At 42.8% G+C, this 27,340-nt stretch overlaps 1 protein-coding gene across 1 annotated transcript in view; it reads left to right on the top strand.

Annotated features, from left to right (window-relative positions):
* The window catches only part of SYN3 (synapsin III), a 199,298-nt gene that overhangs the window by 41,399 nt on the left and 130,559 nt on the right, over positions 1 to 27,340 (top strand). The window contains exons 4-6 of the mRNA XM_071729289.1: positions 5,014 to 5,105; positions 19,689 to 19,845; positions 26,559 to 26,648. Of these exons, the coding sequence (XP_071585390.1) occupies positions 5,014 to 5,105; positions 19,689 to 19,845; positions 26,559 to 26,648 (339 nt within the window). The remainder of the gene's footprint in view (positions 1 to 5,013; positions 5,106 to 19,688; positions 19,846 to 26,558; positions 26,649 to 27,340) is intronic.

Here is a 27,340-nt window from a genome sequence, read left to right as displayed (position 1 = left end):
CTGGTCAGAATAACTACCAAACCCATGCTTGGGATCTTGATGGTACTCCACATAGCCTGATGGAAATCTATATCCTGTAGTGGTAGCTCAGTGCTGTGATTTATGGGGTGGACTAACACCCCAAAATGCCAGTGTATGTGTGTGTGTGTGTGTGAACATATGACGTTGCATTAGGGAAAGTGCAAAGGTTCCCTGGCAGCTCTAAAACCCCCTCTGCTATTCTTGTGCATATGCAGAAGATATTCAAATGGGGGTCTATGTGCAAAAGTATAATATGACTTTGTGTCTTCATTTTAAGCAGTAACCAATCTGAATAGCTTTAAGTTCGGTTATGGACAGATAAGAGCTTAGATAAGAGCTTAGTAAGTTCAGTAGCTCGCAGGGAATACTGATGTGCTTGTCATTGCATGGTCACACTTAACCTGCTTGCTTTAAAAAAACTCACCCACAGTGTCCCCAGACAGAAACCCCAAAGCCTGTCCTGCACCCCCTATTCCTGCATTCCTGTGTCATGCTGAAGATGAACAGTCCCTTAGCATTTTGTCAAGGAACAAACTGAGATGCTTTCCTGGGGTTCCCCCTTGACAGGCAGGGTGAAGTTTAGTAAAGGCAGCTGCCAGATACCAGATACCAAACTTATGACAGGATGGTTAAAGCTGGAAAGCACATCTAGATTTTTCCTAGGCTAATATCCTTCTCAGATAAGGTCACCTCAAGCAGACTGAGACCACAGTCAATCACATTTTTAGTATTTCAAGGGATGGAGACTCCACAGCCTCTCTGGGCAACCTGTTGCAGTGTTTGATCACCAGTACAGTAAAAAGGCTTTCTTCCTGATGTTTTCATGGGATGTAGCATGTTTCAGTCTGTGCCCATTGCCACTTTTCCTTTCCCTGAGCACCACTGAGAAAAATAGGGCTCCGTCTTCTATACTACCTCCTTTCAAGTTTTTATAGACATGGACAAATTCATCCTGTGAGTAGAAACCATCAATGGTAGATGCACAAGGAGGGGAACTGAAGATAAGATAGTTGCCTGGACAAAGCAATGCAAGGGTTAGAGCAGATCTCAACTAGAATGTGAATAAAAAAGAAAGTCACTGATGCACGTGTGACAAACCCATACTGGAACATCCAAACAACAGTATTATGCATAAGATGAGTGGCCTGATCCTTCCAGCCTACTCAATGATGGTCAGGTCTCTGCTGAAGGATCATAGTGAGGTTGAACCACCACAACTCAAAAAATTGCTGAACTGACAGAGAGGATCCCAGTGAGAGCAACAGCTTTGACCGCTGTGCTGCTAAAGACATCACCTACAGGAAAACCTTGCAAGAATGGGGTTGATTTTGTCTATGGAAAGAAGAAAGAAAGAAGAGTAAGTCTTCAAGAAGTAAGCCTTCAGGCTCTCCAGAAGGAAGTAATAGACAAAAAAATACATGCTTGAAAAGTAAGAGGAGAGATTTAAGGTGAACATTGGGAAAACTTTCCACAGTGGTTAAGGCATGGATTGCCTTAGGAGGTTCCTCATCTATGTAAGACAGAAGAAGGTTATTTAGTATCTTCACACAATGGGAAAGGTAGAATTCATCTGGCCTCAGGCAAGAGAAACAGACTATGACATGTCTTGAAGTTTTTTCAACCTAACTTTTTGTTGTTTGATGAAAAATGCCCAAAATCCACTTAGAACACATACCTCTAATAAGGCACTGGCTATCAAGCCAGACATTTCTACTGTCACGTAATTTAAAATGAAAAAATCCTCCTTGTTTTATTATCAGCAAACAAAAACACAAATTCTAAAATAGCTCACCCAAAAGATCTCCAGCACTTCAATAACACTGGTGGGAGAAACTGAGAGTACCTTATGATTTAGTCCAAATGATCTAGAGAGATTTCTGAACCTGAATGCCTGAAATACACATTTTTAATGGAATTATCCTTAAAGTATCTGTGGCATCCACCCAGATTTGGGCCTCTCAGAAGTACAAAATATTTCTACTCCCACAGTCTGTATGAGGTTATTCTTCAAGAAGGATTGTGTCACGTTTGTAACACATGGTTCACTCTCACCCTAAATGTTTTTGCAGCCACTGGCACCATTGCAATGCAAGTATAAAACACCACCAGGCTAATGTAATAGCTTCTTATATTCAGTGAGTCCTAATGCAAAGAACTCTGCTCTCCTGTTTTATGCATAGCTACCTGTCACTCTGTCTGCACGGGCTGCTTTCAAAGACCTCTTTGTCTGCAAGGTAAACTCAGGCTGGAGATGATCTCAGACTTGAAATCCCAGCCAAGGAAAGTCATCGGGCTACAAAACCCACAAAGTTAAAAATACAGGGAGCACTGGAAAATCAACAGGAAACAATTTCTGCTGACTGAAGTTTCTTCCAAACACCAGCTAGCAGTGGCCTGTCGGGTGGGATAAAGCAGCTACATGAAAGCAGCAAAGGTTCTTAACCTAGTCAGTTAAAGCAGAAGCCAATGCCAGGAAAAGATTTGGATTGTGATTGTGTGTGATTGTACAGTTGGGTGTTTTGCTGGCCGGGTGCTGCTCTGGGCTTGCTAAGTCCCCCAAGCATTCCCTCTATTCCCCACTCCTTGCAAGGGTATCCTGGACAATGGCTGCCAAAGGGAATTTCTCCCTTTCTTCTGGCTCTTGACATTAGCAAGCCTGAAATTGGTCCTGGCAGTTCGGTATGAAATACTCACCAGCTCCAGGGATTCTCAGGCCTGTTGGGATGTCAGGTGCCTGAACACAGCTTTGTTTGGTCTGATTGCCTCAGGCAATGCCTGTCAGACAAGCTTACTTAGATTGTAAGTGCCAGCCATCAAATGAAGGTTGCCCAATTTCACCCCTAGCGAAGCAAAATATTAAGCTCTTTAGCACAAAACCATTCTGGAGGAAAAAAGTAACAAAAGAAAAGCATAAGAAACATAAAAACGCAGACCTAAAACTTCCCTCTCTTGCTCAGGCTCTCACTTGCATCCCTCAGGTGCAGAAGCTGAAGGTCCAGGTCAGTAACACTCTACTTTCAGAGTGGGACATCTCTGAGGCTCAGACAGTTCCAGAGGTGGGGAAGCCATCCTTTCATGTCCCCAGTCTTTAGGTTCTCTCCAGCCCCCATGTAAACCAGCAAGCATGCATGCTGGGTCCCGTTGGCCTTGACCCACTGAGGAGCTCAATATTGCCAGATTTGTTCAGGGTAGACTCTCCTCTCCCTACATCTACCAAGATTTTTATTTAATGTATAAAAGGCAGATGCTTTTAAGAGGTACATATTGTCATATTTCTCATTCCATATGACCATGGAAGAAGCATGGCTGTGGCCAAGGCAGCAGTGTCCAATCCCATAAAAAAAGTCTAGCCTGTCATCTGAACCACTGCCATTCCCTCTGTGTGTGTGTGAAGTAGGATTTATTTCTTGGCAACAGGAATCTTCACCCTCCTTTTATTGTAACTGGGAGTTAGAATGATGTAAGACCATGTAAAAGTGTTGCTTTGAAAAGTTTACACAGAGCCGCAGACGTGAAATCTCATTACATCATCAGGTCACCAGTCCATGGTCATTGCTTTAAAATTATGTGGATTTAAGAAAAAATAAAGCTGGAAGAGACTTTTTCATTTGTCTTCTGGCCTCTGGGCCTCTACAGGTGCACTAGTTCTCCATTAGAAGTTTTTTCCATGCATTCGTGAGGACAAAATCTGCACTTTTTTGGGTTGTTTTTTCTCTTTTTTTTTTCTGTATAATGTGTCATAATGTTCATGGCACCATCTTTTGGTTCTGCCTGGTAGATGGGTCAGAAGAACATTAAATAGTGCAATAAAATCGGAAGCGTTAGCAACACTGTCTGAACATTCTGACACGAGACAGCCACCAGTTAGATGATTTTACTGCTGCCCAATCTCCATCACTAAGTCTGAAAGAAATGCATTAACAGGAAGTGGGGGAAAAGAACAGTTTTAAAAGGGAGAAGACTAAACTTTCAGAAACTGAAACCTAATTGTTTATATATGCAGACACTAATTTAATATAGGATACTGAAGCCATACAAGTGTGTTTGCATTGTGCTGGAAAGGGAAGTCTGGCATGGCTGAATAATAGTCTAGTCTAGCTTAAAGGCTACTCATTCCTGCTAAAGAGCAAAATTAGGATTTGGAGCCTAAGATGAGAACTGGTCAGCTGCTCCTGCCATAATTTTCCTCCTCACAGTGGCTGGAGATCATTGAGCCTCATTGGTACTCTGGTCTGATCACACCTCTCACCCAGTTATTCTCTCTGATTTGTGTCTTAGCCTTCACTTACACACTCTGCAGTCATAATTGTCACCATGCACATTGCCTTTTGTTCCCCATAGCTTAAATATTCCTCAACAGCCTTTCCAGCATTGCAAGTTGAACCTTTTTAAAAACGTTTATGTTTTTTAATAATTGAGAATACTGTTAATAGATTACCCAGTTTTGCTAACCCTTTAATGCTAAAATCTTAATATGTAAACTGCATCAGGTGTTTTTTTACCCTTTATCACCTTCCTGAAGCATAGTGAGGCTTTTTAGCTGTTTAGGAAGATTTAAATCTTTTGTGTTAGGGTTATGGTTGGCCAGTGGCACAACAGCCAACTCAGGCATAATTTTAAACGGATGTTTCCAAGTGGAAACTTGGAATTTGAATTCAAATTACCTTACCTCTTTTTATTATTATTCTTATTATTCTTTCCTGTATGTGTTTTTCAACTTGCTCATTCTTAATTCCTTCAGTACTTATTATTGCAATAAGCCTAATCCATTATACTTGTACACCCCAAGTGTGGAAGCTGTAAATACTTCTGCAGTCTCTCCAGGGCAAATCAGCTGTAATTGGATCTCCCATTGCCTCAAGGAAAAAAAAAAAAAAAAAAAAAAAAAAAGAAAAATAAGGAAAAGGCACATTCCAGACAAAGACAATTCCTCGTCTGTGTCCCCAAGTTTGTGTCTCTGCTGTAACACTCTGTCCTTTTGTTCTGCTCCAGGCTGAGTTCTCCGAGCTGAACCTGGCTGCTTATGTCACGGGCGGCTGCATGGTGGACATGCAGGTCATGAGGAATGGCACCAAGGTGGTCAGGTGAGGAGCACCAGCTGGGCTTGAAAACCGGGCTTTCTGGAGCTATGCTGAGGCAAGCAGGGTGGCCTCAGGGTCTGACTGGTACCTGAACTAGGGCAATGTTGTCCTGATGCCTTCAAGGCTTCCTGCAAGTGGTTGAAACACTGACCTGGCTTAACTGGTTTTGCACGGTGGTACATTATGGCAAACAGTCACAGTTTCCAGTCAAGACCCTTCATGCAACCACTGGGGCCTCCATTTGGGGGGCTTTTTAGTCTCAGACCTCCCAATAAAAGTGACAACACTTCATTCTTTCCCTTAGTTTTCCCCTCCTTTGTCCACTAACCTTCATTGTAACAGCATCCAATATTAACTAACCTACCTGTGTCAGGTCCTTGCAATAGTCACAGAGCTCTTCCATGATCCTGATCCTCAGAACCTATTTTGCTTCTGAAATATCACTGTTTTTACCAGCAATTCCCAATGCTGCGTTCCTGCCCTGTGGTGTATCCCAGAGGGGACACCATATCTCTGTTTGATGGGGATGTCTGTCCCTAGCATTACTTCAAAACTGCAGCCATTCCAAGCAGACTCTTGTCCTGAGCAATGCGTTCCCTGTCATGCACCCAGTTCTCTTCCCAAAAATGTTGCTCCCATTCTTTTTGACATCTGAGTGCCTGCAATTCAGAGTTTATGTTAGATGCATTCTTACTGGTGCTATATAAAGAGCAATGTAAATTGTCAAATCTGTGTATAATGGCAAAATGCCTCTATTTACATAGCCCTGATATTACCTTTCACCCTTTTATCCCCAAGCCTAGATCTTTATGAGTTTCTGCCATTACAGCTTCCAGCTCTAAGTTTCAGCTCTGTTACAATATCTTTTTCTTGTTCTTGTTGAAATCTCATTGTAATTCCAAATGTATTTTTCTAGCCTCCCTACTTCTTCTTGTACAATACCTTCATGCTATTCAGTATTTATGGTATCTTCAAGTTCAGTCCTTTTTACACATTTGATCAACACTTTTATCTGTTTGCATCTAGTTCAGAAATAGGGACATGTAATCTAGCATGCAGGTATATTTTTTAAAAGGATTATTATAACAGCTGAAAAATGGCATTTCTGAGCATGCTGGCCTCATTTTTATTTCTCAAGATGACATTTCCAGTCCAAATAGTGCAAAGCAACACTTGTCACTGTCAATTAGCTATGACTGTGGTCCATCAATTAATTTCAGGTCTTGACAGCTCTTAGTACATCCACAAGTCTCCATTCATTCTTTGGTACAATTTCACAAGCCCCTGCTAAAAACTTTAAAGGTTGAGTCTGTTATACCCATTTGCTGTCTCTCATCACACAAATGTCTGTTTCCCACTGAAACAAAGTGTATGTCCCATGAATAAGCCACTGGAGTATCCATCAGACACCACACTGTGCTAATGCACTCTTGTGTTCCCTTGCTCAAGCTGTTGGAAGGTTTCCCAAGAACCATTTCCTAGGTTGATCACATCTTCATTTTCCTTCCTGGGCCTTTTCTCCCAGAGTCATTCATACATCTGGTAGAAAGATCTTGAGGTATTAAAACGAAACTGAAGACAAAATTTATTTCACAAGAGTGTCTGGGGCATGGTGTTCATGATTGTACTTGCAGTAAATACACAGGTATCACAGAGAGCCTTTTTGAATGGTTATATATATACATATAAATGCATAGGGTTTTATGAATTACATTAGTTTAGAGTTTTTCTTGTTTTAAGGATATATGCATTTGTGTGATGGGAGGTGGATTTGGAAAATCCATACCTGGATATCCAGTTTACATGGCACGTGTTGTCCATGGTTTGTTACAGTCCTTACAAGCAATAGCCATTTATTTACACTCTTAGCTGATGAGTCCCTGTCCTGGCCAGCTCAGCAAGTTTAAGGGCTCAGGCCAGCCAGCTTCCACAACCACTCCTACCACTTCTTTAGAAGTTGCAGAAATAAAGTCTTCTTCACCTTAGAAGGTGAATTATGAGGCATGCTAGCTCTGAGCTGTGTGGAGGCCCCTCAGACCATCCACAAGGGTGCAGCTGACTTCTTACTCCCCCAGTTCCCCAATTTGCTCCCTGGCCACAGACCTCAGTGCCCAGCCACAGGGAGATGCCATGTGGAATACCCTCTGCTCACATTGTGTCCCAGCCCTGATGGGTTTTTTTTGGGGGGGGCTGTGTCCCAACCCTGTGGTATCTTTTTTTTCCATCACTTATTAGGCCTCTGTTAATTTTTAAGCAAAATATTCAGTCACAAGTCAGAATGTTTCTAGATGGTCATCACAGATTTTCAGTGTTAAGAATACTTGGAAGTCCCACTGACAAGTTTTAGGAAGGAAATGTGACAGCATCTTGCTAACAGACACATTTGAGATTGTCCCCTGTGGCAGCCCTGACTTCTTGACTCTCCTCTTCAAAGCAAAAGCAACAGACCCTGGCACTTTAATCAAAAGACAGAGAATATACCACAGACCAGTGCATTTGAAAAAGATGTTTCTAAAAACAGCAGCAATAAAAATAAAAACAATAGCAATAATAATCAAGTAAACACTAGGCTATTCTTTCCAACTTCAAATTACGTTAACTGAGAAACTATCTAGCAATCTACTGGCCTATTAAATTCTGTGATTTTGAAGAAGGTCTCCTAGTTCTTTCTTTATTGCATATTTGAATCAAAGCTCTTTCTTTCTTTGCTGATTCCTTCATCCTTTTTAACACCTTAGAGTTATCACATTCTTTTGGTCTCTTTTTCAATTGATTTGAACTGCACCAGGAAAGAACTGTGGTTCTAAAAAGAAAAAAAGAACTTTAGAAACATTATTATCCACTAAAGAGAGAGATACCAGAAGTATACAGAACTCCATGACTATTACCCTATGTCTTGAATCAAGTAAGTTAGCAAACAACATAACAGAAGCCAGACATCACTTTGGTTGCCTGATTTTTCAAACAAGTGTGGTTCATAGAGTTTACTTTTACCATCTGGGTCTCAACCTCCTCTTTTTTTTAGCTACTGAGGTTGCACGTCTGTAGAATGGGGTGAGGGGTTTGATAGTCTCAGTGAAATGTGCTACCAGGCAAGAGAACTATCATCTAACAAACCTTAAAAAGTGCATGTTTTTTCTGTGATACTACACTATGATATATGATGGCTCCATCAGCCTATTCAGAATATTTTCTTCAGAGTTAGAAGAAGAGCTGGCTGTGGAGTATCTCAGGTGGTCGCTAGCAAGCACTTTCCTACTTCAGTGCCCCATAACATGTGTCCTGTCTGAGGACTGAGCAGGGGGATGAGCTGGGCACTGGATAGCAGTGGGTTCAGCCAGGACTGGTGAGGAAAAATCTCCTACACGTTGGTCCGTGTTACACCAGCACTTCCTTAGGTACAATTGGTGCCAGAGTTCCTCCAGCAAAAAATTAAATATGGGAAGCACAAGGTGGCACTTATGCATTCCGAAGTATCCTTCACCATCTTAGATATAGAAACCCTTTCAAGAGAGAAAAGGAATAATTTCTGAGTGCAATGGCTGGGCCACAAATCAGTGTGAAAAAAAACAAGTGTAGGTTGATGCCTACTTTTAAAACCCTTGGGTGGATGCTTCATCCTCCTTCCAGAGCATCCACAGTTTTCTTTTGCACAGGTCTACGCACACACAGTGAACTGTCTGGAACCTAATTTACCTTAGAAAGCTCTTGGACTGTGTCATCCCAGCTGGGAATAGGCATAAGGAATGGGATTTTCATTTTCACTTGTCTTCATTTCTCTGAAGGGCCCTTCATAGCAATGTTTCCACAGTGTAAAGAGGCCGTCAGTGTTGGCACTGCACCCACTCTGAGGTGCATTTATACTTTCAGGATATTATAAAAGTGTCTTGGTATAAATGAGAATTTGGGCTGTCTCTGCTTCTGACAACACTTAGACTCCCAAACGATGATCTCAGCCTCTGCATTAGATTAAATGCAGTCCTGTGTCTGCCTCTTGGGCTCTACAAGCCTTCAGCTATTAATTCCAGTAGATGTGGGAATAAGACAGGGGTATGTTGAAAACCTGGACAGCTTTTTTACGTGGGGAATACTGATGTCTTTAGGAGCATTTCAGACTTTCAAGGATATCAATTAATCATGTACCAGACCTCTCTCATCTCCTGTCTCCCTGTGAAGCTGGCTTTTTTGCCACTGGGGCTCATCATCCAAGGCAAAAAGCACATTTTGGTGTGTCTGCATGGGGCCCACCACAGTGGTGACCATACCACTTACATTGTGCTATGCAGACTCTCTGTAATACCACAGCACAGACAGCACCTGATGGACTGGGATATGCCCAGGGTCTGAAACAGGGAAGGCCCTGCATGAAGCAAGTGGGAAGGGGTGACAAAACTGGCAGCAAAGCAAAGAGGAACTGAGCACCATGGACAAAGCCTTTTACAGGGAAAGATCTCTGACATGGCGTGGTGTTTAGTCCTACAGGTCTGAATTTGGCCAGTGTATTGCCCTGCTCACCCTGGCTGATACACCCATGTCACGAGCAGTTGTGTTGTGGATACTGAATGCTCTGATTACCACATATAAGCCCATGCATTCTTTTAATTAACGGTGGCTTCCCCGATGCTGGGAGGGGAAATCAGCTGGTTCAGTGATTTAGATTAGATATTAGGAAGAAGTTCTTCACCATGAGGGTGGTGAGACACAGGTTGCCCAGAGAGGTGGTGGAAGTCCCATCCCTGGAAGTGTTCAAGGCCAGGCTAGATGGGGCTCTCAGCAACCTGATCTACTGGGAGGTGTCCTGGCCCCTGGCAGGGAGGTTGGAACTGGATGATCTTAAAGGTCCCTTCCAACCCTGAAAATTCTATGATTCTATGATTATACCATGCTTTGCACTATGTCAACAGGACAGCAGCCTGCTCAATCACCATCTCAAATAGACCAGCACCTGAAAGTCTTTCTTTCCCAAATCAGATTTTTGCACTGCAAGCTGCAGGACAATCACAGTATGAGTAAGCAATCTTTTTTTCATAAGGGGAGCAGGGAAGAAACTAGCCAGCCCAGCAGCGTTTTCTCACTCTTCAGACCTTGCAGACCCCAGGAGATGTACTCTGACTAGAAAAGCTCTGCCTGCTCCATGGTGCAAGATCACAGTGAGGATACTGTCCCCTTTCCACCACACCTTTCCTCATCCCAGTGGGTTCACCGACCTCACAGGGCCACTGACAAGTTACTTCCTACAAAAGGCATTTGGGTTTTCACACCTACAGAGGCCATGGTTTCTCACCACACAGTAGCTGCACATTGCTAGGAGATTAATCTTTTCTTTTAAAATATTAAACCATTTTAAAATGGTTTAAACTTGAAGAGGAGAGATTTAGGTCAGACCTCAGAAAGAAATTCTTTAATTTGAGGGTGGTAAGACACTGGCACAGGTTGTCCAGGGAAGCTGTGGATGCCCCCTCCCTGGAAGTGTTCAAGGCCAGGTTGGATGGGGCTTGGAGCAATCTGGTCTGGTGAGAGGTGTCCCTGCCCATGCAGGGGGGGGGGGGTGGAACCAGGTGATCTTTAAGGTCCCTTTCAACCCAAAACGTTCTACGATTCTATGATACTATGATTCTTGTCTATAGAGGACAAGAGCTGGTGGCTTCTGGTAGGAGCTTCTACAGGGAACATTTCAAGGGAGGTCATGGGAGTAGCTGCTGTCCCTGGCCACCGATGTGGGACATGCTGGTTGGGTGGGACATGTTGGTAGGCAGTTGGTCACATTCCAGCTTCTTGTCTTCTAGAAAGCTTCTGTCAAAGAGGACCCCCTGTCTTATTTAATTTAACTCTTGACCTAATGGGGGGGGGTCTTTTTTTAGGATGTCTTTTTCTTTTTCTTCTTTTTTTTTTCTTGCTTCCAAACCGAAATTCTGAAAAATTCTGCAAAAATGCAGATGGGAGGAAAAAAATGGGAGAAACTGACTGGGTGAGTTTAGGTTTCTAGAAGCCAGATGGAAAAACATGTTGAGCGTGTGGTTCTCCCAGAATTCACAGGATGTGCCACACAGTATAGTACAATATGTGCTATATATTTAACACTGAGCAACATTTGGGCAATATATATTTGTATTCATGGCACAACAATCTGTAAAGGTAATGGAGAAGTGTGTGTAACAGCTTGTAAGATTTTGAAAGTGTACTTGAAGCAAAATGCCAGCGTGCCAAATGACCGCTTTCCTCACTGAAGTACCCTGCAGGGACAATGTGCTGGGACAAGGTGAAAATAGGCTGGACCCTGGCAAGCTGTAGTCACACATGAAGCAATTTAACACTTCCAGTAAACCTTTAGAGACCAAGAAATTATTGGAGGATGGAGGGACTGGAGAATAAATTCCCAACATCTAACATCTCCATCTTCTTCACCTACCTGTCCTTTTTTTTTTTTTTAATTTTTTTTCTTTTTTTTTTTTTCTTTTTGAGCAGAAACTAAAAAAGAGGAGTTGGGATGTGCTTCTTTATGTATTTATTCTCAGTTGCTTCCATCTCAGCTCCTGCTGCTAAACAGCTGCTCAGAGGCCTGCTTCTCCCTTCAGGGCTTACTGATCTCCCAGATGAATAATCTCCCCCTTCACCTCCCCAGCAGCTGGCTCCCAGCCGACGTGCAGGCAGGATGCTGACAGATATTGGGAAAACATTTGGCATGCAGGCAGCTGCCAGAAAGTCAAAGTCAATCTGAACAGACCAGGGTGGGGAGCTTCTCAGAGACTAAACTACTCCCTGGCCCTTTTTGCATTCACAGTCATTCTTTCCAGTAAGAAATGTGCTGCCAGGGCCTAGAGCACTCATTAATTTGTTAATCCTGGACTGAATGCAAGAATGATTAAAGACTGTTGTAGATTGTTTCAGTCTTGATCGGTTTTTTTGGGGTTTTTTTTCCCCCAATCCTGCCCTAATTTGTTTCCTTTCTACATGAGTTTCTGCTAAAGTTTCTTCGAGGGAATGGCAAACAGAGAAGTGAAGGGCCAGGAGCCTACTGCAGGTGCATTATACTGGTCAAGAGGGATCTTCATTAATGACCTGACACTGGCACAGAATGCAGCCTCAACAAGTGCATGGGTGGCAAAAAGCTGAGGAATGGGGAATGATCCATAAGCTGGAGGGCAGAGCTGCCATTCAGAGGGACCTCAGCAACTGGGGTAATGGGCCAAAAGAAACCTCATGGAAGGCAATAAGGACAATCACAAAGTCTTGCAGAGAGGAAGGAATTACTTCAGTTCTGCTGGGGAGAAAACAGTTCTGCACAGAAGGTCCTGGAGGTCCTGTGTGCCCTTGTGTGGAAGAAACCCAATTGCTCACTGGGTGATATTAGCAAGTGTGTAGATGTTGAGACACTATTCACATCTGTAATTCTGTGTCCAGCTGTGAGCTACCCAGTCAAAAAAGGCAAAAACACACTGGAATGAGATGGGTGAAATGCCACCAAGCTCATTCAGTTGGACCAAAGACATTCAAGGAGAGACTGAGAGATGGTTTGTTCAGTCTGTAAGAGGTTGAGGATGATCCATCTGTAGCCACCAGGCAAGAAAGGGCAGGGCATAGAGAAGATCTCTATGATCTTCATAGAGAAGATGAAGCCAGAATCTTCTTGAAGTCTTACAGTGAAAGGAAAAGAAACAAATCCCAAGTCAAAGCAGGTGAAATTCCAATGAGACAGCAGGAAAAACCCAAACCCGTTTTCCCCAGCAGATTTCTTTCATGTACCACAGGCATTTTATCCCCATGTACTATGTATATGCAGAAGGTCTGACTGAGCAGAACCAGCTGGGCTGATGGACCCCCTGGTGTTAACCAGCCAGGTGGCTTGTGCTGAATGCTTCCTCCAATTGTTCAAGTTTCCACCACCCATTGCATCCAGGGTAGTTTTTAACAGTCCATTGTTCTGTTCAATTTTCCCTGAGGCTGGTGCACAAGTTTTAAAAAACTTTCACAGTGAGGGTGGTCAAATATTGGAACGAGTGCCCATAGAGACATAGGGCACTATGGTAAAATTCAAAATTCAAATTCAAAATTTGGCTAGACAAGATCTTGTTAAACCTAATGTCACCTTAAAGTTAGGCCTGCAACAAGCAGTGTGTTGGGCCAGGTGATCTCCAGAGATCCTTTCTAACCTAAATTACTCTGTGACTTTATTCTGTGATGTTGAAAAGTACTCAGATCACTTTTTGTGGCAGGTTTGGGTCAAAAGCATTTTGAAGGCAAGCTTGCTGTTGGCAAGTGTGTTTGTTACTACTTTGAGATACTAGCTGGGTCCACAAGCTTTTCCTTGTCAATGCTGATCAGTAAATTAAAATATATGGCAGAGTTGGAGATTGCCACAGTACAGTTTGGAGAGTGTGTGACATGCAATTTTTATGGCTCATTGACCATGGGTCTTTCTTACTGAGAAGTAATTCAGAGCATCTTCCAGGTTTTCCTCATCTGCCTGTGGGGGTACTGGACCTACTGCAACTGTGATTCCTGGTTCCAGCTGCTTTTGCTACACTGATTTCCCTCACACCCCATGGTTTTTCCTATTCTCTATTACAGTGCCCCAAACAACCTCCTCCTCCGCTCCTCTTCCCCCAACCAGTGAGGCCACTTTTTATTCACTGTTGCTTTCTTGTTTCTATAAAACCAGCTCTCCATTACCTTATTCATATAAGTCATCACATCCATTCTTTCTTTGAATAAATTCAGCAGGTTTTACTTCTTTCTGTGGAAAACATGACGTGAGGTTTTGACCAAAATGAGATTTTTTTTTTCCTAGCAAATTTCCCTTTTTATTATGACATCCAACATCTAGCATCATATTAGGTGAAAAACTCACAGATTTTTTATTGCTTCTCAGTAACCTAATAATAATACTATGAACAACTAAATGAGCATAAAAAGAGCTTGTTCCTATTTGTAAATGTAATTTTCTTTTACCTCTGACACCTGAGTCACTGCCTAGCTGGAAGGATTTTTGCACATCTCAGGGAGCTGCATCCAGTTATGGCTTTGATTTGTGCCTCAGAAGCTTGCCTGAAGGCTCCATTAATTACTGGTAATGAAAAGATTGTTGCTTAATTATGCTTAATTATTAGCTTAATTATGCACCTTTCTTCCTTTCACTGTCATGCTAAGCAGATAGGACAGGCTCTGGAACAGAACTCAGTCAAAATGTGTTGATCACTGTGAAGAGTCAGAAAACTCTGTAAAGCCTTCTTGAATAATGAAGGGCAGACAGAACCTGAAGTGAGGATGTGCTTCTTCAGTGTCCAAGGAAGATCTTTATCTATTGACATGAAGGGCAAAGTGTCTTCAAGACTGGCACTCTTTATAGAGAATCCTATATATCCTATAGAGCCTATCCTTCTCCCACAGCCCAGGCAACAAGCTCTCCAAACCCATCATGGTGCTAAAGTGTCAAGCTCATCTCTCCTTTGACTGCAGATGATTATTCCCAGTGAAAGGTGGAAGGGATCACTAAAAACTATTTTGACAACACAATCTATTCTTTTGCGTTGTTTTCTTTTTTCTCCAAAGTTCTTGATGCTTCCCTGAAAAAAGCTGAAGGACCAGGGAGCAAACCAGAGTTATGTCTAGCTGCAGAAATAAGAAACAGGAAATGTCTTTAAGATATGAAACCTCCCAGCAGAATTTGTTGTCATCATATTCATAGAATCATAGAATATCAGGTTGGAAGGGACCTCAAAGATCATCTGGTCCAACCCTTCTAATATTGTTGTTTATATGATATTTCTCACCACCCCATTGAGCTGAGACTTAAAACTTTCTAAAGAGGTGGAATCTACCACTTTCTCCTGGGAGAGCATTCTAGTGTCTGACTATCCTCATACTGAAAAAATTTCCTCTTGTGTTCAGTTGGAATCTTGCCAGGAGCAACTTCTGCCCATTGCCCCTTGTCTTGTCCAAGGGACTTCTTGTAAAAAGGGAGTCTCTATTTTCTTAGCATTTCCCCACCCCCCCCCATCCCCTTTAAGTCCTGAAACATCATAATAAGGTCTCACTGAAGCCTTTGAACAGAGGCAGTGTTCTCTATCACATTCACAGTGGCTGGGGACCTGCTTTCTCTAGGGAAATGTTATCAATGACCTTCTCAGGGCTGACTCTCTTCTCAATATTAGAGGAGTTAGACACATGAGCACCAGAATAGCTACTGCTCCTTAACTCCCATATTTAAAATGAGGAAGCTCTAAAATTGTTTTATATTTCCTCATTTCTGACCAAACTATTTCCAGGACAGCGAATGTTGTCACAGATTTAAGGAAAATGAGTTGAACTTTAGAAAATATATTCTGTGGTCAGATCTCTTCCTATTAGGTATTTTTATACTGGTTTGTCTCTCAAGTATAATTTTACCACTAAGAAAGAAAGTGACTGCTAAAATGCATTGGAACCAGTTGAAAAAGAAGTTAGTTAAATGAAAATAAGTAGTTTGCACTGCAGTGTCAGAGGACTGGCAGCACTGGAATCTTCCTAGCCAGAGATTTTTCATCACCTGGGGCTGACTGACTGGAAATCAATGGCCAACCTCAATTGCCAGGAGGAGAGGTAGGCTGAGTGGCTGCCATGTGCCTTGGCTGGCTTCTGGGACAAGGAGGCAGCTCCTGCAAAGAGAGAAAGAGCCACAGGGTCTGTGGGATTCACTCTGGAGGTGGCTGGTTTGGTCGTGCATCAGCCAAGAACATTGAAGGGCACTTGCTGTGTGTGGCAGGGGCCATCATCTGTGGCAAGATGAGCTGAAAGGAAAGCACTTTGGCATTCCAGAGGCAAGTGAAGTCTTACCAGACATTTCAGCCTGAAAATGAAACTTTTGCAGTCTACCAGATTATTTTTATAAAAAAACCCAAAAACCCAACAAAATATTATTGTAATTCTGAACCAGTCTGGGAATGTGCTAAATGTATTTTAGTGGTCTTCATTCTACCAGGAAGTGCTAGGAGCCAAATTCTAAATGAGAAGTGAGCTTTCAGGGTTTGAGAAAAGGCTTCTGTAAAAGGGTTGTGGCCAAAAATGGGCTCCAGATTTCTCCTGAAAGCTTCATCCATCAGTCTATCATGCTAAGGAAGATTCACACCTACAGGTAGGTGTCTGCTATGCAGCCCAGGATGGGCACCACACCAGTGTGGAGATCACAGCTTATTAGGAACAGGTTTTAAATCTGTGACTTACTTTTAGAATCATAGAACTGTTTTGATTGGAAAAGAGCTTTAAGATCAAGTCCAATCATTAATCTAGCATTGCCAAGTCCACCAAACTTGTGTGCCATGTCCAGCAAGTGAGTTCCATTTATCTGTCCCATCCCTGGATGTTTGAATGGACTCTTGTGTTCTGTTACCAAGCCCATTCCCTGCCTTTAACAAGGAAGGGAAAAGGGAAGGAAGGGAAGGGAAGGGAAGGGAAGGGAAGGGAAGGGAAGGGAAGGGAAGGGAAGGGAAGGGAAGGGAAGGGAAGGGAAGGGAAGGGAAGGGAAGGGAAGGGAAGGGATGCTGACATTGCTCTCCTGGTCCTGATGAACTCCAGTGTTGGAATCCGTAGCACACCAAGGGCTACTGAGTTTGACGTCATCAAAGTTTTGGTAACTGTGTTTCAAATGCTGTACTTATGCCTAACCTGTCTTCCTGACTGGGATTTCAATTGTCTTTCAATGTTACTAGGTTGGATTAAGTTGGCTGTTTCAAGTATAAGGAATGCTATGTTCATGGGAATGAGAATAGCTTGCAAACATTATTTTCTAGCAAAAACAGCAAGAATTCTCATGTGAAGAAATGAAGCTCTTTTCTCTGAAGTTCCTTGGTAACCCCAGTTACTCAGTTTTCACACCACCACACCTACCATGACTACTCATTTCCCTTCTGCTTCCTGCCATCCTTCCTAGCCCCTCACCTCACATTCTGCCACTGGTCTCAGTTTCTCCATTACAGAGTCTCAGAGACTCCAGGGCTCTCCAGCTGATGTTTATTCCTAGCTAGTCCCAGGCCCTGCACTCCTCTGCCATGCTCTCAGTATCCATGGGAACATCCTCATTGTCCCTTGCTTCAAAACAGGGATTCAGTGTCCACCTTCGCCTTAGAGATTCACTCCTCATCTTCTGTATGGGAGTGAGCTTGCCCTGCCTTCCTACACAATACAAAGTTTGAGAACAGGCTTTTCTACATTAATTCTGTATTCTTGTGTCCATCGTCTAAGCTGAAACTCTCTTCCTTTGCCAGAATCTCTAAAGACAAGAGCTTTTTTTTTTTTTTTTTCTTTTTTTTTCCTTAAACTTTTGGCTGGCAGAAGGAAAGACACTGAAGGCATTTTCCCAGCCATTATGTGTCCTTCCCCCCTCACCCCCAGCCTGGGCTGTCCAAGTTCATTCTCATGCTTCCTCCCCACCACAGCCCCACAGCTCCACAGCCCCACCCTGGGGTGTTGGGGGAGCTGTTAAAGGGCAAATGCTGCTGCTTTTGGAAAGAAGGGAAGAAAGGGAAGAAAGGGAAGGAAGGGAAGAAGGAAGGGAGGGAGGAAGGGAGGAAGGGAGGAAGGGAGGAAGGGAGGAAGGGAGGAAGGGAGGAAGGAAGGAAGGAAGGAAGGAAGGAAGGAAGGAAGGAAGGAAGGAAGGAAGGAAGGAAGGAAGGAAGGAAGGAAGGAAGGAAGGAAGGAAGGAAGGAAGGAAGGAAGGAAGGAAGGAAGGAAGGAAGGAAGGAAGGAAGGAAGGAAGGAAGGAAGGAAGGAAGGAAGGAAGGAAGGAAGGAAGGAAGGAAGGAAGGAAGGAAGGAAGGAAGGAAGGAAGGGAGGAAGGGAGGGAGGGAGGGAGGGAGGGAGGGAGGGAGGGAGGGAGGGAGGGAGGGAGGGACATGCCTTAAATTCCTGCCCCTCCAGCCACCATAACTGTTCAGTCACTCAATGCAGATTGAGTCCTGGACCTCGAGAGCTGATTAATCTTCCCTGAGGACCTGTGCCTGCCTCTGGGGTACTTTCTACATGGCAAGTCCATCAGAATGGAGCAGCTCAAGCTTTCCAAGATTTGTATTCGCGTGCTGTTCCTCAGCAGGGGGTCACCCCTTGCCTCACCCCCCTTGACACCAGGGAGGTCCATAAATCAGCTGCACAGTGATAGCACAGCCTTCCCAATGCATCTCACTGCTGGAGGAAACCACCACCTTTGGTGCCAAGTACATTAAGGAACATGCCTGGGTTTAAAAATACTCCATGGGAGGAAATCACAACATTTCCAAAGCTTGGCCACTTGCATCACAAAAGCAGAGCGTGCTCCTCGCCGTGTCTCGGGCGATAACAAAAGCCCAAGGCCAACAAACCAAATGAACAGCTTCAAAACAACAAAGCTGTGCTGAGGTTTGTACTCAGTGTTTGTTGCCACAATCTGGCCCAGAGTCACCATCTCAGATTTCCCTGCCAGAATGGTGGAAATATAAATAGGGGCTATAAAACCAAAGTATTTCCAGCTCATAGATCCAAAGGATAGAAATTATAGTCTCTTAGCAAGGAAAATTTTCAAGGGTAGTGAGGTAATGGGACCTGGTTACAGAGCTCATTTCTCTGAAAAATTTTAATACAGCATGGAAATTTTTCCAATGTCCTTGATGCAACCTCTGTTAAACTATAAAATAACCCCCTGTTTCAGTGGAAAAGCCCCTTCCATGCCTTCGAGAAAGAACTGCTGATCTCCATTTTGGAAACAGTTTCTTCCCAGCTGCTCTTTCCAGAGATTTCCGAATGGCTCCAAAGACACAGCAGCAGCAAGGAAATTATATCTGGCTATTTGAAAGATAACCCATTGCCTGTTGGCTTACCTAGAAAAGGCCTCACTTTTCTGTGCATTTGCTGAGAGCTGCTGCTGTTGAACTGTAGGATTTTTGGCTCCAGTCTTGCTAAATAATATTCTGGAAGTCCACGCCATGAGTCACAGCACTAGATGAGGGGCTCTGCTCATTTGATTAATTGCATTGCCGTGCCTGCCCTTTGTTTGTTGTCTCATGGCCATAAGAGCCTGGGATGTGTTGCGTATGGAGTAAACTGATTAAAAGGGGAATATATGTCAATGCATGGATGCATACCACAGCCCTTTGAAATCCCTCATGATCTTCCCACCCACTGGGCATTGCCTCAGTATCGAGTCCAATTGTCAAGAAACAAACTTGCTCCCTCATCTGTGTCACACATTGCAATGAGCTTGCCAAATAAAGCCAAGCTTTTAGAAAGAAAAGAGAATCCCCCCACCAGCAAATTTATGGCCCTTGGCTCTGCTCACGGCTCGTTCCTGTGCATGCCTGAGCAACATGGAAACTGCAGCAAATCTCTCTGGCCTGTTTCTGCACTTTCACACTCACTGCTATGTTAGATGTTTCCTTTGGTTTTTTTTTGGTTTTTTTTTGATGACTGGGGTCTTTGGTTTGGTTTGTTACCTTCTAACGCAAGCAACCCGTGACGAGAGGCGCAGGCAAGAACAACGCTTGTTAACGAAAGGGAAGGGATGGCGAAGAAATGGGGAGAGGCCAGAAGTGTGCCTGAGGGTTTGAAAGAAAAAGAAAACATCACTTCCCTCATCTCTTCCAGGTCCTTTAAGCCTGACTTTGTCCTGATCCGGCAGCATGCCTACAGCATGGCACTGGGAGAGGACTTCCGCAGCCTCATCATTGGCCTCCAGTATGGTGGCATCCACACGGTCAACTCCCTTTACTCCATCTACAACTTCTGCAGCAAGCCCTGGGTGGTAAGTGACAATCCAGCTCTACTGCATGGCCACACTGCAAAGCACCAATAAAGCACAAAACTCAGATTCCAGCCTGCTCTGGAGGAATTTGTCTCTTTAAATTAAAACCACTATATAAACAACTTTAGGAATCCAGCTGGTGAATTCTGGGGAAAAAAACCCAGCATTACTCTTTTATCAGCTCCCAGTAATATCAAGATCTCATTTCCTCACTTTGAATAGGACATTTCACCTGTCATAAACTCTGAGGTTTCACAAACAGTCAATAATAACATCTAGATTTCTTGTAAGGAAGAGCAGGTGAATAGTAACAGATTAATAATAGCAGATCAATAGTATCAGGTCTCTGTCCTGACCAAAACATGGTAAAAATACCTTAAAAGAAACATGAACATTCACTGTCTAGAGGGCATCTGAACTGCTTTATTTCTGGCATCCTTCATCAGATGTGTACTTCTTGTCTCCAGCCTAAGACTCCTTTAGATTACCTGTTTCTTGCAGAAGTTCAACCTTCACTTGTTTCTTTTCTGACTTTTTCTGAGTGGCTCTTTGTTGTGGGGAAATCAGTTGACAAGAAAGGCAAGTGAGGAAGAGATGATTTCTTCAACAGCTAGGTATAAGAAAAAAGGAAACACAAAATAACAAAGACCTTGGAAAAAGGCACACAAAAAGGGGAAAACATGTGGAGAGTTTCAGCAATTTCAGAAGAAAACACAAAACGATCAGAAAGCCTTGGCTTATTGAGCCTGACAGATTGAACCTTGGAAAGACCTTGGGCTGAGTCAGATTCTGGGGAGAACAGGACAGTCTTTCAATATTTTGCATTGGGACTTCTCTTCAGCCGTTCTTTCAACTTTGTTAAGTTCACCTGGAAATCTCAGAAAACCTTAAAAAATATTATCATTGGCTTGTCTCAGCCCCAGATCAAAGTTTGTAATAATTCCCCAGGCTTGTTTTAGGACTATCTCTAAGTCAGCAGGAACTGCAGGAGAGCCAGAGGAATAAAGCTGGACATCAGGAGCCAGAAGATCAAGGCTGTTTTTTGTAGCACCTGCAGGAAGAAGTCAGCTGTTGACATAATTTTGGAGCCCACAGCTGAGTCTTCCAAGCAGTTTCATCCTGAAGTGCCCTCCCTGATCACTAATGCTGCCAGAATGGAAATTTCTCTGCATTGCTCTAGGTGTGAAGCAGGGAGCTACAACCTATATGGATGTGAGAAGGTGATGGGACTTTTCGGTATGCCCTCCACGAAAAACTTTTAGGTACATTCTTAGGAATTCCTCTTACTCATTGCATAAATAGAGCTTGGGATGAAATGTTATATTTATAGGAAGACTTAACTATCCTCCCCACTACCTAATTAAGTCTTTCTTGTTGTTTTTTCCATGGAATAAATATGCTACTAGTTTTCAGTGTGTTGACTGGTAGTTTGAATCCAGCAGATGTCTGCAGTGACTCAGACTTTTAGTTCCATGACCATGCAGTGTTGGATTTAACTCTCTTCTTACCAAAAAGGTATCAGTGTTACAAACATGTTCTTCAAGGTTCTCACCCCTTTCATGACATCTGGGAAATTTGTTAAGATCAAAAGCAGGGTCCTGTGCTTTCCAAAAATGCTCTGGTGAGTTATGAGTAGTGAGAAAAATCTCACCTTTTCCATGAGTGTCTAGGTGAATGATGGACATTTGTCCTCAGTCTGCATTTGAATGAGGAGGGCTGCTGGAAAAAGAAAAGGGAGGAAGAGGTGGATCAAGTACCAGGCTCAATACAACACCTTTTGCATTCTTCCCTACAGTAGGTCTGACATGCACAAATGTGTTGACCCCCATGACCAGGCAAAAACCTCCAGAAGGATCCACAGAACATCCCTTCCAAATACTGCCAAACCCTGAAGGCTGCAAAGCACTTCCCAGTGCTCTGGAATGAACATGACTTTCCAAAGTCCTTTTCTACTTTACTGCCCCACAGACTCTGCAAAATAAGGAGGAAGAGACATGGACACATTTAAATAAGCTTTTCTTGAAGGAAATATCACTCCCCCATCATCTGTCCATGTAACCTACATTAGGCTATAAGCCATGTTGACTAATCCCATTTTGCACTCCAAAGCTAATACTTTGGCCAAATGAATTTGGAGCTGCTGATAAACACAGCTGACTTTTAAAAAAAAAATTATTTAATTCTTTTTTTCTTTTTTTTTTCTGAGGAAGGTAAATCATGGGGTCTATTCTATCTGATTTTGGGGTGGGGGTGAAGACGGTCAGGGTTTGGTTGATATTTTTCAACTCCTGTTTCATAATTATGTTTGTGAGGGTGTGCATGGACTTCAAGATACGACAGCACTATTTTTAGGAAATTAAAATAAAAGAAAATAAACTCATCACACTGGGGGGGATTTAAAATAAATAAAATTTTTTTAAAAAAACAGAGCTGGCAAGGCAGTATGGGAGAAATTGGCTCTGCCAGTAATGGGACTCTAGCTAATCTGGGTCCAGTTGAACCCTTCTGTTCTCACAGGGAATACAGCTGGTTCAGGAAACCTTCCTGTAGGAGTCAAGGAAACCCTTTATAAACCCTTGAAACAGGTTTGCTGAATGCCTCCTGTCCCCACTGCCCCCACACCAACATCACCACACAAACCAACCATTGCAATGCACAAAGGAATCTCAGAGCTTGGAAGGGATCTGAGGTGATATTTAGCACCACTGACATTTTACCAGGCTGAAACTCAGGTAGAGATTTCAGGGGGCCATTTGAGGGCAGAAAGTTTCACTGGCAGCAGTATCAGAAAATTTTGAAATGAGAGATAGGGACAGAGCACTCCAGTCCATGTCCCACTCTGATTGCAAAACATACATCTTGAAATGAGGTATCTATCTGCTTAGCAAAGATTACTGGAAACGTTTTGGAAGTAGAAAACAGTTGACATACATGAAGAAATGAAATTAAATACCCCTGGGAAATGTGCTTTTCACTCTCTCTTTTTATTTTTTCCAAAAATGGTTCCAGGCCATAGAAATGTTTATGATTTTGTGGAGTGGGATCTAAGTGAGGCTCTTTTTCCTTGGCAATTTGCACCAATGTTTGTTCTCAGCAAATTTAATTACAATCAGCTGAGTTTGGGCTTGTGTTTACTCAATCATGCAGCCCCATTTTTAAATGACATTTGCCAGGTTTCCAGTACTGCAATACACAAATTTCTTCTAAGGTTAAAATTTGCCCCAAACATGGACACAGTTTGAAATAGGCATTTTTGACAGAAAACCAAAATATTTGGGTAATCTCCTGTACAGATAAACCTCTAAGAAATCTGTTTTAAAATTAACATAGAATTATTGAGAAACAAAGATACAAGCACCTAAACACAACACTTCAACCACTGATAATAATTGTTGTATTATACAAGTTAGAATAAAAAAACCTGGGAACAATGTTCAGAGTATTATTGGTATTCCATACAGTTAATGCCTGCAGTATCTAGACACCCTTTGCATCTAAATAACTGCAGGGAATATGAAGTCTTGAAGATAATAATCTACAAATCACAAGAGACTTCCAGTATATAATCTCTGTGACCATCTTGGCACTTCAAAAATATGCAAAAGCCCTTGAGAACCTCTGAATGTGTTTTGTTATTTCTGTAAATACTACCTGCAGGTAAATCCCATGTCCAACCAGCCCAGCAAGGCATTTCACTTAAAACCCAGCCTGTGCCACATTGCCATGCCCCGTGTCTTGCTCTGTGGTCTGGATGCCATCTCTACAAAACCAGTGGAGCCATGGAAAGTAAAAACTCATACTAAAATGTGGAAGAGACATTTATATCTAGCTGATCTGCTGGCAGTGACATTCCTACCCATCCAAAACCCATGGGAAGGTGCTGCTTGAGCTCTCCTGTCAGCTTTCTAGGAGGCTGCTGCAGCATATAACGTGGATGTCTCTTTGTGTCTCTTTGTTCATATCACACCCCTAACAAATGACAAAAAACAAAACAAAAAAACCCCACAAAAACCAAAACACAAAACAAAACAAAGCAAAACAAAAAAAAAGGGAGAGAATTGCCCCACGAACTTCCATACCAAAGCCAGACCTTTTTGGCCCATTGAGGAGGCTTCCAGATGTCTGAATCCCTCATCTGTCTATCTGAAATTATTATTTTGACAACAGCCAAGAGCTGTATGCTTCAAAAGGAAGCCCAAAGAACAAGTCAGGATGCTGTCTGTCAGCTGCACTATTGCTCCAGTTATTTTCTTTTAGCAGTTTTCCTAGAATAATCTTCTGATGTCTCAATATCACAGTGCCCATGGTGGGACAGGGCTGCATGCATGTGCAGCAAGGGGTGTGTGCTCTTCCCAGCCATGGTATTTTTCCTCTTCTCCCTGTATTTGTCTCATTTGGTTTAACTTTCAAACCCTGTTTGCTCACTTTGCTAGTCAAAACAGGGCTTTATTTTTCTTCTCTGGACTTTACAGGGCTAGTGCAAGCAGTTCAGAGAAGCAAGCTGGCCTCCTTCCCCACCATCAATACCATCCTTGCCAACAATAATTATTCTACATGGGCAATTTTTATCTAATCTGCTGTTGCATGTGATGGGGGGGGATGGTATTAGTGATTGGACATGCCACCTCTTGGTGTTTTCTGGGTTTTCTAAAATGCCACATTTTGACCCACAAGATTAAGAAAAGGATTCTTTGCATTTGTCTCCAACACTCCTGGCAGTTACCCCTTCAGCATGTGGCCCGGGGCTGGCACACAACTTGGAGCATCATTTTTTTTGCACACAGGCAAGTTTTTGGTTCTATATCCCTACCACATCCCTTCACTCCCAAAGAGGCATTTCTTCTCCAACACCAAGTGAAGTTTCAACTTCTTATACAGAAATGCCTTTACTTAAACTAGCCCTAAGTGGGACAAAAGCCTTAAGGTAGGTACTTGGTAGAAAACATTCTCAGTAGCTCTCTCTTCAATTTAACCTTGGGATTGCAACTTGGTACAATTACTGGCCTCAGCTGTTGCTCAGAAGTGTTCAAAACATGTATGATCAGGCAGCTGATGCTATTGGGAAGAAAGGGGACTTTGTTTCCCCTCCCTTGCTCCCTAAATGTCTCTCTCCTTCCCTTAATCTGTTTGTTACCTCCCTCAGGTGACACAGGTGACACAAAGGTCTCCTTCAAGATGAATTAATCCCTGGCTTTGATGGGGAACTTGAATGAACTTTTGTGAAGGATTTGCAGTGAGACTTGGCCCAGACTGGAGGCTTTTATTAATCTAACATGTTTTTATCAAATTCCAGGGCACTTGGAAAGTAAATTAAATTTCTAAACTACTTTGCAAATAGGACATAATTGTCTCCATCCAGTCACACCTGCCAGCTGGGCAGGAACCAGAATTCTTACCTGTGGAGCAATCCCCAATCATTTTATTCTCTTAAAATCCCTGAATATCATCAAACTTCCTTATTCAGCTTTACACCCCCTTCTGCAAGGCTGGCAGTCTAACCACTTCACCAACAGCACTGCCAGTTCAGAATTGTCCATGCTAACACAGAGAGAATGCAGAATGGCTGGAGGTTTGAGTGAAGAAAATACAAGGTGCCTCTGAGTCCTGAGATCCAGAAGGTTACTGGTGTGCATGTAGAGATAGATAGATAGATAGATAGATAGATAGATAGATAGATATAAATACATATATGTGGAGATATATATATATATATGCATCTCACCTCTTATTCTCTTAGGTATAACAACCCTGCTTCAGCAACATTTCTGCCATGGTTATTAAGTTTCTCTCATATAGTTTTGAGGTTTATTTCTAGCTGATCAATGATAGATTGAGGGGGGGTGTGTGCAGACAATGGTCAGAATAATCTGCTTGCTTCCCAGAACAATAAAGAGTTTATAATAGTGCCAACAGTGGTGATAATGGTGAAATGTATACAAACTGACAGGCTGGGACAATGGCAAATATTTGCCCTGGTATGTGAAATGCCAGCCCTGTTGCTTTCCCCATTGATGTTACATACTGCTTTCTCTAGATAACACCCTCACAGGTTAGTGCATCCCCCAGACCTCACTGGTGGATGGGACAGGGATATCTGATGACCTTCCCTTTCTCCTGCCATGCATAGGTTTTTGCTGGGAGACCTTTGGTTCATAATAAATATCAGTGGGCTCATATTTCCTTAGTTTAACACTCAGATGAGGTAGCATGTGAAATTCTCTCTAGTGATCACTGTCCCTTAGCAATTCCCCTTCTCTTCAACTTTTATTTGGCTGTTGGGCAGAAATCCAAGGGGGAGCTTTGATTTATTGTCTATGCTCAGGAGTGGTGATGCTGATTTCCTGCCTGGTCACTCCTTTGAGCCTTTGGCTCTGTCAAGAATGGCCACCACCCCCACCTCTCCCCAGCCACATTTGGAAAGCAAAGGTTGTTCATAGAAAATGTGTAACTACACCCAAATTGATCCACTTCTGGCTTTTGAACCCCTTCTCCACTCTCTTAGTCCAAGGTTTGTGTACAAAGGCTGGTTTGGCCCTGGGTAAATACTGAAAATTTTCTTGCTGCTCTCAGGTCAAGAAAGCAATGTGGGAAATACTGTGTGTCTCTCATCTCCTTCACCAGTATCAGAGAATTTTGCAAGCACTTACCTGTTATAAAATAAGCCACTTACATCCACTGTGTCTGTTTTTTTGTTCCCGCTCTCTCACCCCAAGTTCTCTCAGCTCATTAAAATCTTCAACTCGCTGGGTCCTGAGAAGTTCCCCCTCGTGGAGCAAACATTCTTCCCAAGCCATAAGCAGATGGTGAGTACCTTTGCTTTCTTTTGGTAATACTGTGGATGGGGGAGAAGCAACAAATGTGAACTGGGCACGAGAGATGGTAGTGGGAATGCTGGTTAGAGGCTCAATTTTACTTATGGAGAAGTACGAGCTAAAAAGCAATATGCAAAAAGCACTGCTCAGGAACCTCTTTGCTTTCTTGCCCAGCCTTCCCCCAGTTCATGTATGAACCCTGAAAAAGTGTACAATGAGAACAGTCTCAAAACCAAAACAAAAATCAATTGTAAAATCTAGTCAACATAAGCTATTCCCTGAGAGCAAGGAGTCACTTTATATAGATAAGGTGGATTTTCTTACATTCTTAGAATTGCTTAAAATATGTTGACAGTTTCAGACCTGGACCATAAAGGATGCTTGTTTCACAATGTTGGTTCGCTTGGTTTGTCATGTGGTTGCCATCCATGAAACCTTTATCAACCTGACGAGGTTCTCAAAGCAAACTGGAGTTCTTGAGAAAGAGTTGGTTTCAGCTTGTATTGTTTCCTTTGCACAGTGGCTCTGGGGTTTGGTCTTCCTGTCACCAACTAAACACTCATAGCCCTGTGTGGCTTCTGGGAACCCTACTAAACACTTAGGGCACCTTCCAAAGAGATTTGTGTAGGTGTTTTAGTCCTGGAGAACATAGCAGAGTGGTTTTGTTTAAAACTTTTCATGTC

Source organism: Heliangelus exortis, chromosome 1, assembly GCF_036169615.1.
Source record: "Heliangelus exortis chromosome 1, bHelExo1.hap1, whole genome shotgun sequence".
NCBI classification, from domain to species: Eukaryota; Metazoa; Chordata; class Aves; order Apodiformes; family Trochilidae; genus Heliangelus; species Heliangelus exortis.
This window is presented reverse-complemented; position numbering and strand designations above follow the sequence as displayed.